The sequence below is a fragment of the Canis lupus genome, chromosome 14 (assembly GCF_011100685.1).
Source record: "Canis lupus familiaris isolate Mischka breed German Shepherd chromosome 14, alternate assembly UU_Cfam_GSD_1.0, whole genome shotgun sequence".
NCBI lineage: Eukaryota > Metazoa > Chordata > Mammalia > Carnivora > Canidae > Canis > Canis lupus.
The window spans coordinates 17,011,448-17,025,766 of NC_049235.1; the positions used below are offsets into that span (position 1 = coordinate 17,011,448).

The 14,319-nt window shown below is 44.2% G+C and overlaps 1 protein-coding gene across 1 annotated transcript; it reads left to right on the forward strand.

Moving 5' to 3' along the window:
* The first annotated feature begins 7,339 nt into the window (after positions 1–7,339).
* On the forward strand, positions 7,340–14,291 carry FZD1 (frizzled class receptor 1). Its single transcript, XM_038556765.1, has one exon. It carries the CDS (start codon positions 7,439–7,441, stop codon positions 9,392–9,394), a length of 1,956 nt encoding a protein of 651 aa, XP_038412693.1. The 5' UTR covers positions 7,340–7,438; the 3' UTR covers positions 9,395–14,291.
* The last annotated feature ends 28 nt before the right edge of the window (positions 14,292–14,319 follow it).

Sequence of the window (14,319 nt, forward strand, 5' to 3'; positions counted from 1 at the left end):
CACCTTTCTTCTGATGTAGGAAAAATGTAAGAATGGTGAGTACATCCCCTAAAGGTGTCCCCCATTAAATCGGATCACAGGAAAGCTGTATTTTTAGCCTATTTTTTTTCCTTAGTCTCCTTCACCTAAGACACACACCATTATATCTTGGTTTTTATTATGGGTGGGTATTAGAAATGGCCATCTGACATTGTCCTATGGTATTTGATATCCTTTATACTAAAACATTGAAATAACTGTCATACAGCTAGGTTTTTGGGCAGGATTTTGTATTCCCTAATGAACTTTCTTTAATTAGGTTACAAAAGCTAGGGAATTTATCTTGTTTCCCTTAGCATGCTGCTGTGGTAATGCAGGTAGTAACTGCATTTGAATTGTGGCTTCCCCACTGACAGACTACATGAGCAAGGCAATGTCTTTTATTTAAGACATCATTTGAGAGAGACAGAGAGAGCAAGAGCAGGGGGAGGGCAGAGAGAGAGAGAGAGAGAGAGAGAGAAGCAGACTCCCTGCTGAGTGCAGGGCTTGATGGGGGGCTCAATCCCAGGACACTGAAATTATGACCTGAGCCAAAGTAGGACACTCAACCAGCTGAGACACCCAGGTGCCCCTGAGCAAGGCAATGTCTTAAGCTTCCATTTCTGCATCTTAATTGAGGCTCATCATCGTGCTATCTGAATCAGCATTGTTGTGAAGATTAAGTTAGGTACTATGATATAATGACAACTTTCATGGGGAAAAATGGTGTTTTTCTTTTTTACTTTTTTCAACTACTAGGATCATTTTAGCCTTAGATGTCTAATAAAGTACAAATAGCCCGGTGCTTTTCTTTACTCCCCGGCCAAAGAAATGTCAGATCTGAAATGAAATGCCTGGTTGCATGTTCCATTTGGTCTTAATCATAGTCCCAAAGATGCTCTTTTAAGAAGAATTTGTACTAATTCTTTAGAAACCACGGATTGACTTCCATGTTACCGTTGGCCAGAAGATTTCAGGTTAAGGCAAACAAATAAACAAAAAACAAATTGAAGAAAAAAAAAACCAAATTGATTACACTATGATTTTAAAACATGTACAAGTCATTTCCCTTATGTCAAGTTGTCCAGAAATGAGAGCAGAAAGGCTTGCTTACAGAGGCACAAGTTTTACTTGTTCTCTTAAAAACTTCTTTCTGCACCCAAATGATTCTAAACTCTGCTCCCCACATCTTAGCCAATCAGAGAGGCCTCTTTCAGCTCATGAAACATAAGGTTTTAATTACAAGGGATCATCTATATTTCTTGCCTAAGGCCTCACAGAAGGACTACATTTTAAATCCAATACAAATGCTTATATGTTTTGCAAAAGTTTTCCCAGAGTATACACTATTTCCAATTGTATAACAACAGACTAATTAAAGCAGAGTCATGAGATAGCTCTTTGCATATGGGCTTTGGAGAAACCGAGATTTAAGTAATATATTTAGCAAAGTGTTCTTTTATAGTTTAATCTTTGAATTACAGGACAAATATGGGTAATTATTATCCTACCTTGTTGATGATAATTCAATGATGTGAATTCTCTTTCCTTCTATACTTCTATTTATTTTAAATGAGTTTTGTGAGGTTTGTGAGTACAAATAATCCACGATTCATATTTAGACCTACTGAATATTCCCTTCTATATTAAATTTTTGAGTCTATTTAAAATATACATTATAACAAATTATAGCTGACTCTCAAAAGATAAGTCAGTTTAGGATCTTACTATGAGTCAGCTGTAAGTGCCCTGTAATAGGGATGTCTGGGTGGCTCAACAGTTGAGTGTCTGCCTTTTTGGCCCAGGACATGATCCTGGAGTCCCAGGATGGAGTTCCACATCAGGCTCCCTGCAGGGAGCCTGCTTCTCTCTCTGCCTGTGTCTCTGCCTCTCTCCCTGTGTGTCTCTCATGCATAAATAAATAAAATCTTTTTAAAAAGTGCCCTGTAAGATAATAGTCAAGATAATCAAATTGTCTCTTTTGATAAGCTGTTTTAGGAAAAGCAATATATATTTTTAAAAGATGGACCTTTCAAAGAGAGTTTATAAATTGAGGCTTTGTGTATAAGTGAATCCAAAAACTATCCCACCAATGTCAAGAACAGATTTGTGTAAGAACGAAGGAAAAAAAGGAACAAAGAAAAGACACTTAGTTTTAGAATTGTTGCAAAAGAATACAGATGTTTGGGAAGATAAGTATTAGCTTATGCAGAAATTCTTGGATTGGAATTTCAAGAAGGAATAAGGTAGAGATCTAGGGTGAAAGCTTAGGCAGCATCTCTAACCTCCAGTGTCTCTGCAAAGGCAGTATGATAGACTCCTAGGTGACGCCTCTCAGATAGGAGGGAATAGCATAGTCTGAGTTTTCTCTATCATTATCATCTCCCTAACCAATCAATATTCCCTTTACTAGGAATTCAAAGAAAAGAATGAACTCCTGACAGACAAAAGTGATACAGACGTGAGAGTCCAATCTTAAAGTTTCAAACTATATTAAGTGTAACCCAGCACTTCTCAAACTCCATTCCACAGAGCACAAGTGTCAAGCAAAATATTTATAATCTGAGTCCCAACAGTGTTACCCTGTTATCCTGGTATAGAAAACTATGTTAAATACTAAGGAATCACCATGATCTGCACATCTCAGAAACCACATTTTCTTCTATAATTTTTAGGAGTAGCATATTCATATTCTGTTACTCAATGAAAGTCCATAGAGTTTGATTAGACACAAGGCCTACGTTGGTACTTACTGGCTATAGAACCTTGGACAAGTTGCTTAACTACGTTGAGTATTAGATTCCTCATCTATTAAAAGAAGATAATAATTAGTACCTTATCTCAAAGAGTGGTAGAATTTAAGTGACAAGAGGCAATGTATATAGCATGCTTTAGGAAAAACAATGCCAAATACATATGATAGATGCTCAAAAATATAGTCTTAACCAGTGTTATAACCTCTGTTATTCAACAAAGATAATTCAAGCTTGCTACCCACAAGCCAGCAACAAAACAACTAAGAGTTCAAGGTCCGCCAGGTTGCATGTGGAGCATTCACCTAACTGCTTGCGTGTCCATGTGCACTCAACTGTATGTAATTGGAACTGGATCTCTAGCCCTGGTAATTATCCACATTCAACCTGACATAAGCAGTCTGGAGAAACTTCAGAAGATTTGGAAAAAGCCTGATAAAACAAGACCTTTGATATAAGAAAACTTGACAGAGTCTGAAGCTTGAAGAACCAATATCAAGGAGGAACTGGGTTATGTTTATAGTTCTTGCTTAATTGAAATATTTTAATTTCAAAGTTCATAGTAGTTCATACTTATTTGGTCATTTTTATCTGTGGATCTCAAACCTTTCCACATCCTGAGAAAATTATATATTTTAAAGTAAAAATATGCTGCTCATATTTCTCTTCTAACACTTTGTTATCCACAGCCTGCATCACCTCCCCAAAAGACTTTCCATAACACTAATTGTCATTGGTTACAACTCTGAACTGTTCTTGATTTTAATAACTTCCTCTATATCACATAGGTTTAATAAATGAAATACTGGGTTGATATAAAATAAATAGAAAATCTAGGTTTTTTTTTTAACTTTGGAAGACAACTCTCAGAAAAAAATTCTTTTTAGGTCTTTTTTAACACAATCTATTGAGAGAGAACTACAGAAAATTGACTTAAAAAATAAAAGAATGATAACTACTCAAAAGAACATAGAAAGGGCTAAAATAAACATCTAATGAAATTCAAACCAAACAAGCTGTTTACCTGGAGTTTGTCCCTTAACATTTCTGAGCCTAGTATTTTTCATTGTAAACAGGAGAAAATTAACTCGTTCTTAGATGATGTCTTTAGTTCCTTCCAGTTCCATAATCCGGCAAGGATGATGTTTTTTTCTTTTTTTGATTTATTTATGAGAGGGAGAGACAGTATAAGAGGGAGGGACAGAGGGAGAGGAAGAAGCAGACTCCCAACTGAGCAGGGAGCCCACCTTGGGGCTCAATCCCAAGACCCTGAGATCATGACCTGAGCCAAAGGCAAAAGCTTAACCCACTGAGCCACCCAGGGGCCCCAAGAACAACTTCTCTTTCTCTCTCTTTTAACTCTGCTGGCATTGCTGAGCCTCCATCCTAGTGAACTTCACTGCCCAGTGGAACGTAAAATAAGCTCAAGAATTTCAATAGAACAACTTTTGAAGCAAAAGAGTGTCACATACTCTGAGGAACAGTACTGAACATTCTGCCTTTTTCCCCTGTGCCCCATCCGTTGGGGGAGAAGAGGGTTTGGAGCAGTGGTGTTGGTGGATGCTTAATGCATGTGATACTTGGTAACTAACACATTAGAATCAATTCGCTTTTCACCCAGCCAGTGACCAAGAATGACCTTGAGAGAGTGGAACACAAGACAGATAAGCCTTTACAAGCAAGGGGTGGTAGAAGGAAGATGTCTTGGTAAAGTTTCTAAGTGTGGGATATTCTCAGCAGAAGAAGGAGCATCAGGGCAGAAGGCTAGAGAAAAAGTGTCCTTGGGATACTGTGGGCCAGGATGCTGGAAGGTAAAATGAACAATTACGGACTGTGAGTGCTCAAAAGACCTCAGTGAACATCTCTTTTTCAATATCAAAATCTTTCAGGAATTACTGTCAATACACATACACACACTCATATATATAATACATGCTGTATACACATTTAGTACCTGTTGCATTTTCTTAAAAAAAAAAAAATACTAGGGATCCCTGGGTGGCGCAGCGGTTTAGCGCCTGCCTTTGGCCCAGGGCGCGATCCTGGAGACCCAGAATCGAATCCCACGTCGGGCTTCCAGTGCATGGAGCCTGCTTCTCCCTCTGCCTGTGTCTCTGCCTCTCTCTCTATGTGTGACTATCATGAATAAATAAAAAATTAAAAAAAATACTAGGAAGAAAAAAAAATAAAAAAAACTAGGCATCCAGAAATACTTTAAAACAAATATATATTTCATGAATTTACTACATCCACGAATATTTGAAAAACAATAATATATGTATCTGAGATAAAAGATGTCATTTTGGCTTAACAGGTACAGATACAACTGTACATTCTTTAGAGACACCAACATGCTTGGTGATGAAATTCACAGTGCCCTGTTAGTACATGGTACAAGTACCACCCATCTTAAGTAGTGACCTTTATGTCTAGACTAATGGTCAAGCTTCCCAGTGACAGCATGCCCCAGGATTCATCTTTCACAGTCATTCTGAAGCCACCCCCCAAGTCCCACCCCCCCATCCCCTGTAAGTGGGAGAAAGTGACCCTCAAAATCTCCCTATTGTCTGTATATGACTCAACCCAAACTTTTTAGTATAGACTAAAACTTTCTCCTGCCTTACTCATGATATCTCAGCCACACTCACTCCTCATCCTGCTCTTTTCAGCAATTTAAGCTTCTCACCCATTTCCAATGACTGGCTGTTTCCTCTGTGCTCATTCAGCTTTAAAATGGGTGGTAGGATAACTGATCTACCTTTCTTTGGCCCACTGCACTTCATCCTCCTGTAAGGCTGGGCCATATCTCATACATCTCTGTATTCTGCTACCTAATATAGCTTATAGCATTAAGAGGTGCTCCCTAAGTGTGTATTTAACGAATGAATGAATAAACAAAAGATAGAAAACAACTGCAGAAAAGTATCCTGAGAGTCTAATCATAGGCCAACAAATCCTAGGTAGAACGAATAATACAATGGCACTTAATTGATAAAACTGAGTCACCTAGTTAAAGCATCCTTTAAAAACACACACACACACGAAACCCTACGCATAAAACAAGAATATAAGTAGGCTGCGATGGATGGTGCTGTTTGGAATTAGGAAGGGAATGTGCAGTTAGCTCTTTGGCTTTCGGATTTCGCCGTGTTGTTTATGAAACTGGCGTCCCCAGCTCCACACGCCGGTGGCGGCCCACCGCGCTGCTGCCCGGCCTGAGGTCCCTAACTGGCCCGGGTCTGGCACTCCCAGGAGCGGCCCCTGCGCCGTGGGCGTCCCGGGGGTTTGGAAGGCCCCTAAGGGCTCCCCAACAGCCCAGGCTGTTCGTCAGCGACGCTTCTGCTCCGGTCCGAGGCACCTCTGGGGTCTCGGGCAGCGAAGACGCTCCCGAAGAGAGGTCGTCGGGTTCTCCAGATTTTCTCTCTAAATATTTAATAGACGCTCTCCCTTTGCTTCTGTTTCTGACTTGATTGAGGAGGAGAAAAAGGACCACGGGAAGGACGGCCGCAGCGGACGGCGGCGCATCTGGCTTTACTTTTTCAGTTCCGTCAAAGTTTGTGTTTGCGTTTCGCTGTTGTTCTGCGTTTGACAGCGACCCCGCGAACCTGGCCCTGGGGAGACGGCGCGTCCGAAGCCCGCCGAGCCCAGCGCGGGAGCTCTAGGGCATCAGAGCAACACGCTCAACAGCACCTCGACAGGCACGAACTCGAAGGAAGCCAAGCGCTCCTTAAGTCCAAGGCATCTGTTCGGATCGCGGCGCTCGGGTTGCTGTTTGTAACCAGCGTTAAGAGCAGGATTTTCAAACATGGAAATGGACGAAAGAAAAGAAAAGCCAAGTGCCGGGGTCCGCCGACTCCTATTCATTATCTCCAACAGCATATGGGACCATTCTCCCACCAGTCCTCGCCCTTTCTTCTGCAAAAGGCAAAAGCAACCAAGCCTGTCCCGCTTCATCGCAAAGCCACTCTTTGTGCCGCCGGAGCGGTGCCTCTGCCACCACGACTACTTCCTCCTCCTCCTCCTCCTCCTCCTCCTCCCGTCTCTCCCCCCTCCCGCCCGCTCGCCGACTTTCGCTCGGGGAAGCAGGCAGCGGGCGCCCTTTGCGCCGGGAAGCCAGTGCTGCGATTGGGCGACGGTCCCTGAGCCTCCAGGTCTGCGTCGGTTTCAAGGCTCCTCCCTCCTGGTGAAAGACAGACTGCGGGGCGCCTGGAAACCGGTCCGAGGGCGCGCGCGAGAGAGGAGAGCGAGCGAGTTGAGGGATTGACACAAATGGTCAGGCGGCGGCGGCGGAGAAGGAGGCGGAGGCGCAGGGGGGAGTCGAGGCCGCTGGGCTGCGGAGAGTTGCGCGCTCCACGGGGCCGCGGCCACTAGCGCTGCGCCGCCAGCCGGGAACCCGCAACGCCAAGGGCCGGGAAGGCGGGACGCGACCCCGGCGCGCCGGAGCCACCCGGGCTCTCCCCGCCGCCCACGCTTCATGAATCGCAAGTTTCCGCGGCGGCGGCGGCTGCGGGACGCGGAGCGGGAGCCGGGGCAGCGGGCGGAGCGCGGCTTGGGCTCGACGGAGGGCACCGGCGCGGAGGAGATCTCCCCGGCCGCTGGGGGGGCCGCCGCCCGCTGCGCCACTGCCAGCCCGCGCCGAGCGGCGCCGAGGACGGAGCCGAGAAAGTATGGCTGAAGAGGAGGCGCCTAAGAAGTCCCGGGCCGCCGGCGGCCGCGCGAGCTGGGAACTTTGCGCTGGGGCGCTCCCGGCGGGACCCGGCGCGGAGCCGAGCGGGGACGCGGGCAGCCGCCGCCGCCGCCGCCCGCGAGCTGACTCCGGACGCTTGGCGCGCCGGCTGCTGCTACTGCTTTGGCTGCTGGAGGCTCCGCTGCTGCCGGGGGTCCGGGGGCAGGCGGGGGCCCAGGGGCCGGGCCAGGGCCCCGGGCCGGGGCAGCAGCCCCCGCCGCCGGCGCCTCAGCAGCAGCAGAGCGGGCAACAGTACAATGGCGAGAGGGGCATCTCCATCCCGGACCACGGCTACTGCCAGCCCATCTCCATCCCGCTGTGCACGGACATCGCGTACAACCAGACCATCATGCCCAACCTTTTGGGCCACACCAACCAGGAGGACGCGGGCCTCGAGGTGCACCAGTTCTACCCGTTGGTGAAGGTGCAGTGTTCGGCGGAGCTCAAGTTCTTCCTGTGCTCCATGTACGCGCCCGTGTGCACCGTGCTGGAGCAGGCGCTGCCGCCCTGCCGCTCTCTGTGCGAGCGCGCGCGCCAGGGCTGCGAGGCGCTCATGAACAAGTTCGGCTTCCAGTGGCCTGACACGCTCAAGTGCGAGAAGTTCCCGGTGCACGGCGCGGGCGAGCTGTGCGTGGGCCAGAACACGTCGGACAAGGGCACCCCGACGCCCTCCTTGCTGCCGGAGTTCTGGACCAGCAACCCTCAGCACGGCGGCGGGGGGCACCGTGGCGGCGGCTTTCCGGGGGGCGCGGGCGCGTCGGAGCGGGGCAAGTTCTCGTGCCCGCGCGCCCTCAAGGTGCCCTCCTACCTCAACTACCACTTCCTGGGGGAGAAAGACTGCGGCGCGCCGTGTGAGCCGACCAAGGTGTACGGGCTCATGTACTTTGGGCCCGAGGAACTGCGCTTCTCGCGCACCTGGATCGGCATCTGGTCGGTGCTGTGCTGCGCCTCCACGCTCTTCACGGTGCTCACCTACCTGGTGGACATGCGGCGCTTCAGCTACCCGGAGCGGCCCATCATCTTCCTGTCGGGCTGCTACACGGCGGTGGCCGTGGCCTACATCGCCGGCTTCCTGCTGGAGGACCGTGTGGTGTGTAACGACAAGTTCTCCGAGGACGGGGCGCGCACAGTGGCGCAGGGCACCAAGAAGGAGGGCTGCACCATCCTCTTCATGATGCTCTACTTCTTTAGCATGGCCAGCTCCATCTGGTGGGTGATTCTGTCGCTCACCTGGTTCCTGGCAGCCGGCATGAAGTGGGGTCACGAAGCCATCGAGGCTAACTCGCAGTATTTTCACCTGGCTGCTTGGGCCGTGCCAGCCATCAAGACCATCACCATCCTGGCGCTGGGCCAGGTGGACGGCGACGTGCTGAGCGGGGTGTGCTTCGTGGGGCTCAATAACGTGGACGCGCTGCGCGGCTTCGTGCTGGCGCCGCTCTTCGTGTACCTGTTCATCGGCACGTCCTTCCTGCTGGCCGGCTTCGTGTCCCTCTTCCGCATTCGCACCATCATGAAGCACGACGGCACCAAGACGGAGAAGCTGGAGAAGCTCATGGTGCGCATCGGCGTCTTCAGCGTGCTCTACACGGTGCCAGCCACCATCGTCATCGCCTGCTACTTCTACGAGCAGGCCTTCCGGGACCAGTGGGAGCGCAGCTGGGTGGCCCAGAGCTGCAAGAGCTATGCCATCCCCTGCCCCCACCTCCAGGCGGGTGGAGGCGCCCCGCCCCACCCGCCCATGAGCCCAGACTTCACAGTCTTCATGATCAAGTACCTTATGACACTGATCGTGGGCATCACGTCAGGCTTCTGGATCTGGTCCGGCAAGACCCTCAACTCCTGGAGGAAGTTCTATACCAGGCTTACCAACAGCAAACAGGGAGAGACCACCGTCTGAGACCCCCGGGGGCTCAGCCCAGTCCCAGCCACCCCCAACACGCTGGCCCCGTGGAAACCTTGCCAGACCTGGCTACTCAAGGCTTCCTCGCTAGCCCTTCGCTTTTCGCAGGCTCCTTTTCACAACGCGGCTCCTGCAAAAGCTTCCGTCCCCGGGGGGCAAACGGACTGGAGGGCCCAACCGCCACAGGGGGGACAGAGAGACGCCTCTCTCGTCCTCACACTCTGGTACCTGGACTGTGTGCTTTTATGATTGTAAATAGCCTGTGTAAGATTTTTGTAAGTATATTTGTATTTAAATGACGACCGATCACGCGTTTTTCTTTTTCTTCCTCTTCTTTTCTTTTTTTGGTTTTGTTCGAATTTTAATTATTTAGGGGCCCGTTTAACCATCTGAGGCTTTTCCTTCTTTCTCTTTTCAAAGTACTGCAGAGATAAAACCGGAGCTCGCGGTGCTCCCCCTTGTTCTGGCACGCCCCTCCCTGCGGGCGGTGGGGTGCCTCTGGGCCCGGCGGCCCAAGTCGCTCGCCTCCTCCTCTTTCTACTCCCCCCACCCCCACCTTTCCCTTCAGTGCTTGGGGTCAGGACTCTTTAGTTACAGAGCTCCACAGAGTTTCCAAAACCGGGGGTAGGCCCCTGCCCATCCCAGGCGTACCCTCGAGGAGCAGGAGGTCCCAGATTGTGAAGGCCTTGTCCCTCTGACTATCCGAAACTGAATTTTTCTCTGTCGAGAACCTTACCCTTAGCTTCTAGGAGGCCCACAGATACAGGCTGTGGCAGTCCCAGCCTCCTTCCACACCAGCTTCCAACGCCCAGGCACTCCCTCCTTCCACCTAAGTTGCTTAGAGGTTGAGTGGGATAACCAGTGCCAAACTTTTTCAAGTCTAATTTTTGGTGGATGAGCTCATTTCATTCTCTAGTGTCTAAAACCTGGTATGGGTTTGGCCAGCGTCATGGAAAGATGTGGTTGCTGAGATTTGGGAAGAGGCATGAAGCTTTGTGTGGTTTGGGAGAGACTGAAGATGGGGATTATAAAATGTTAATTCTAATTGCATACGGATGCCTGGCAAACTGCCTATAGCACTGAGACAGCCCACATTTCAGTTTTACCTTTCTGTAAAAAAAAAAAAAAAAAGAAAGAAACAGTAAGTCACCTGGAAAGCTTTGTTAAGGAGTTGATCGCTGCTTTCCTTACCAGGACAGCAGACCGTTGATAAAAGCTGAATAGAAAAACTTGAAGGAGACTTCAGTGTAATGGACTTTCTCAAAATGAAGTGCTCCTTTCTTATTTTTAATCGAATAATAATTAGACATATATCAGAAACTTTAAAATGTAACAGTGGCACACTTTCAGCATAAGGTGATGATGATTATTCAGCAATACATTCTGAGGGAGGAATAATCCACATCATTAAAAACAAACCTTGTAAGATTCCAGGAGGTAAAGGAAGTGGAATAATTGATGGAGTTAGCTCCTGAAATAAATGAAATATGGGCATGCATGGTTAAGGGAAAGTGTGCAGTTTTCCTGCATTGAATCCTGTGTGCTCTTTTTTGGATTTACAGAAATGTGTCAAATGTAAATCTTTCAAAGCCATTTAAAAATATTCACTTTAGTTCTCTGTGCAAAAGAGGAGGATAGCAATCCTCCTGATTGTATGGTTTTAAATTTTAAGAGTTTATCAAAATGCCAGTACTTAGGACCTAAATTTATCTGTCTGTCATACCCTAAAAATGACAATGGTCTTTGGATTTGGTATGCATTTATTCTGTTCATGATCACAAAGTCATCTATATTTATAGAGGAATAGAAGTTTATATATATAAAATACCATATTTTTAATTTCACAAATAAAAAAATCAAAGTTTTGTACAAAATCATATGGTTTTTGTGCCTGAAAATAATAGAGCTGGAACTATCTGAACTATCTTTGCATTTTATAATGTCTCAAAGCCAGTCCCAAAGTATATAAATTTAGGAATTCAATGAAAAAGTCTATTCTTAAACATTCAGACCAGCCCTTAAGTATCCGACTTGCAGTGTTGAGACTGACATTGCCAAGTTCCTAGACACATCTGCTTTCATGACAGTAATAATATAAAAAAGAAGTTTCTAAATTATTTCTTTACTCAAAGAGGATTATTAAAAAGAGAATTCTAATTTTAATATTAAAGCTTTTTTTCTTTTTCCATTTAAGGGGTAAATTTACATGACTTTTTATAATACAGAGTCTTATTTAAATTATCAGGCACCACCTCGGTCACAATTTTTTTGAGGTATTGTCTTTTTCATAATCTTGGATATTCCGAAACCATAAATAGGCAATCAATTAATGGTTAACTGACTGTGTTTCTAAACATCTTAAACAGTAGTTGGGTATATAAGATTGTTTCTGTTGTTTGCTTCGGAAGACACCATTTTTATATTGTTCAAGGAACCTTTTCCAGAGAAATTATCTGGTTGGTCTACTCTTAGTCAGAATTTATACATATGTGTATATATACACACACACATATATATACACATATGTACATATATATACATGTGTGTATGGCATGTATATATAGATATATACATATGTGTATGTATCCATATTTTATCTCTATATACATATATACATAAATATACACACTAATTTTTATAAAATAGAGGTACAAAGTTTATATATTTTACAATATGGAAATAAGGTTATGAGAAATGGAAGATGCCAGATGGAAAAACCTCAAATACCTTTGGAAAACAAGTCTCTTATTCCAGACGAAAAATATTTATATTAAATTTTCCCATGAAAATATTTGGTGATAAAATGGCAAGGAACTAAAATGAAGACCATTGATACAATAGAGTTACTTTCATGGTTATAAATGCAATTAATTATCTTTTAAGTCATTATCATTATTTATTTTAAGGCAAATGAAAAAATTTAATTGAAAATACAACATTCAATTTTAAGAAGAAAGATGCAATTTTATGGTCTTTTTTCCTTTGTTTCATTAATCTATTATAGTAGATATCTGAGAAGGTTTTATTGTGTAGACATTTTAAAACAATTCTTAGGCCAAATTAAAACATGTCTCCTCTCTAGGTGTTTCAATCATAATTTCTGGGAAAAAAATTTTAAAGATTATTAATCTCAATCCACGAAATAAATATAAGGCATTCTTATTGTGGGTGTCCTTATAATAAGTAAATTTGATGCAGAAAGGTTTTATAGTGCTGGATTTAAATCACCTTAAAAGTCATTTTTGAATCACCATCAGGCTTTGTTTTTAGGAAATAACTTGTTTAGAATTGTGTAGCAAGCCAGTGTATTCTTTTGTTTCTTTTGATACTAGTGGCAAAAGAAGACTTTCCTGGAGAACCATAAAGATATCCAGAATATGGTCCCATTAGCATGCTGTTTCCATGACAAACCCTATTTTCAGATGGTTTTGTTTGCCTTTTTTTTTTTTTTAAATCAGCTATCAATTGGAGTCAATTTTCCCCCTCACAGTGTGTTTGATTCAGCTTTTATAGTATAAAAATGTATACAGAATATGAAAGCCTTCTGATGCTCTTTTTGAAAAAGCCATTTTTCACTTAAACTTTGTGGGAGCAGAAAGTCATATTTTTAATCTAAGAGCCAGCCAGTGTCAAACATATGCAAAACAGCTGGACCAGATTTTTCAGTTTGTCTGGGGTAGTCACTCGTCAGCCTGGGTTTGCAGTCCTGGTCCTTTTGTCTCGACTGAGCAATGAAGGCTTCTGCTATAGTTAAATCATTCCTGAAGTCCATCATTTAACTGGGAAAGGAGACCACAGTGAAGAGTTGGTGGCCAATTAAGAAACGAATTGCCTAAACCACAAACCATTTCAGGACTTGAGTGGCTTCAGATCACTTTCACTGATACCATGTTTTAATCTTTAAAATATTTTTTTTTAAAAGATGCCATATTTTCAGGGTGTGTGTGTTTGTGTTCAACTACAGCTACTCTTGCCTTCGTTGCTTTCTAATATGTCAATTGGCTATAAGCCACATTTTATGTAACGTACATGCAATTAATTGAAACCAGTAGTATTACACTGGATATCTCTGATACATTCCTGATTATAACATTCTGTATAACTGGAGCTTGAGAGATAAGAATCAAAATGTGATCATTACATTTGTCTTGAGGTGGACGCTAGTGATATTGTTATTGAATACTTCACAGAATATAGTAATTTCAAAGTCTTGCAGGATTAATCTGTAGGAGCCAAAATGAGATGTGGATTACGTATAAGAATTCTCCAGTTACATTACTAAAAAGGAATCGTAATACAGCCTTAAATTCAAGGCTTTTATTTTAAGGCACTGACATTTGAAATGAGGTCTTACAAGGTATGTACAAAAAAACCGTAAAGCGTTTTTTGGTGATTTCTAAGATTGATGCCTATATTTTGAACTGTTGACATATGCTAATAGCCCTTAGAATTTGAAAAACAGTAGTTGAGCTTCAAACATGACTCCATTTCCTTAAACTTTTTGGACTTAAATATTTCTATTTACTTTGGTCATAGCTTTTGACAATGAATTCATTAAACTATAACAATTATAGTAACAAAACAGCTTATTTGGAACCTAGTGACGAAAAGGTAGACTCTAGACTAATTTTCTTAAGTAGTATCATGGTCTGTGGTGACAACTGTCTCTACCCCATTACAGAACCAAGTTCCTGTTTAAAAACCTCCTGTTTAAAAAAAATATATATCTCCTGTTGGAGATTTTTGTTTATAAGTTGGTTTGGGACCCAAGTAACAGGTCAAATAAGAGAATTTCTCACAGAAATCTTCTCATGTAGTGATTTGGCTCATATACAATCTACAAGCACATCCTATAATTAACATATAATAAATATTCTGAGAGTTATCAGTCTTATAAGTCAAGTAAATTCTTGAATTGCTTG

Bases quoted from the DNA above. Each gene is read 5' to 3' on its own strand.
- FZD1 (XM_038556765.1), top strand. From the start codon at position 7,439: ATGGCTGAAGAGGAGGCGCCTAAGAAGTCCCGGGCCGCCGGCGGCCGC.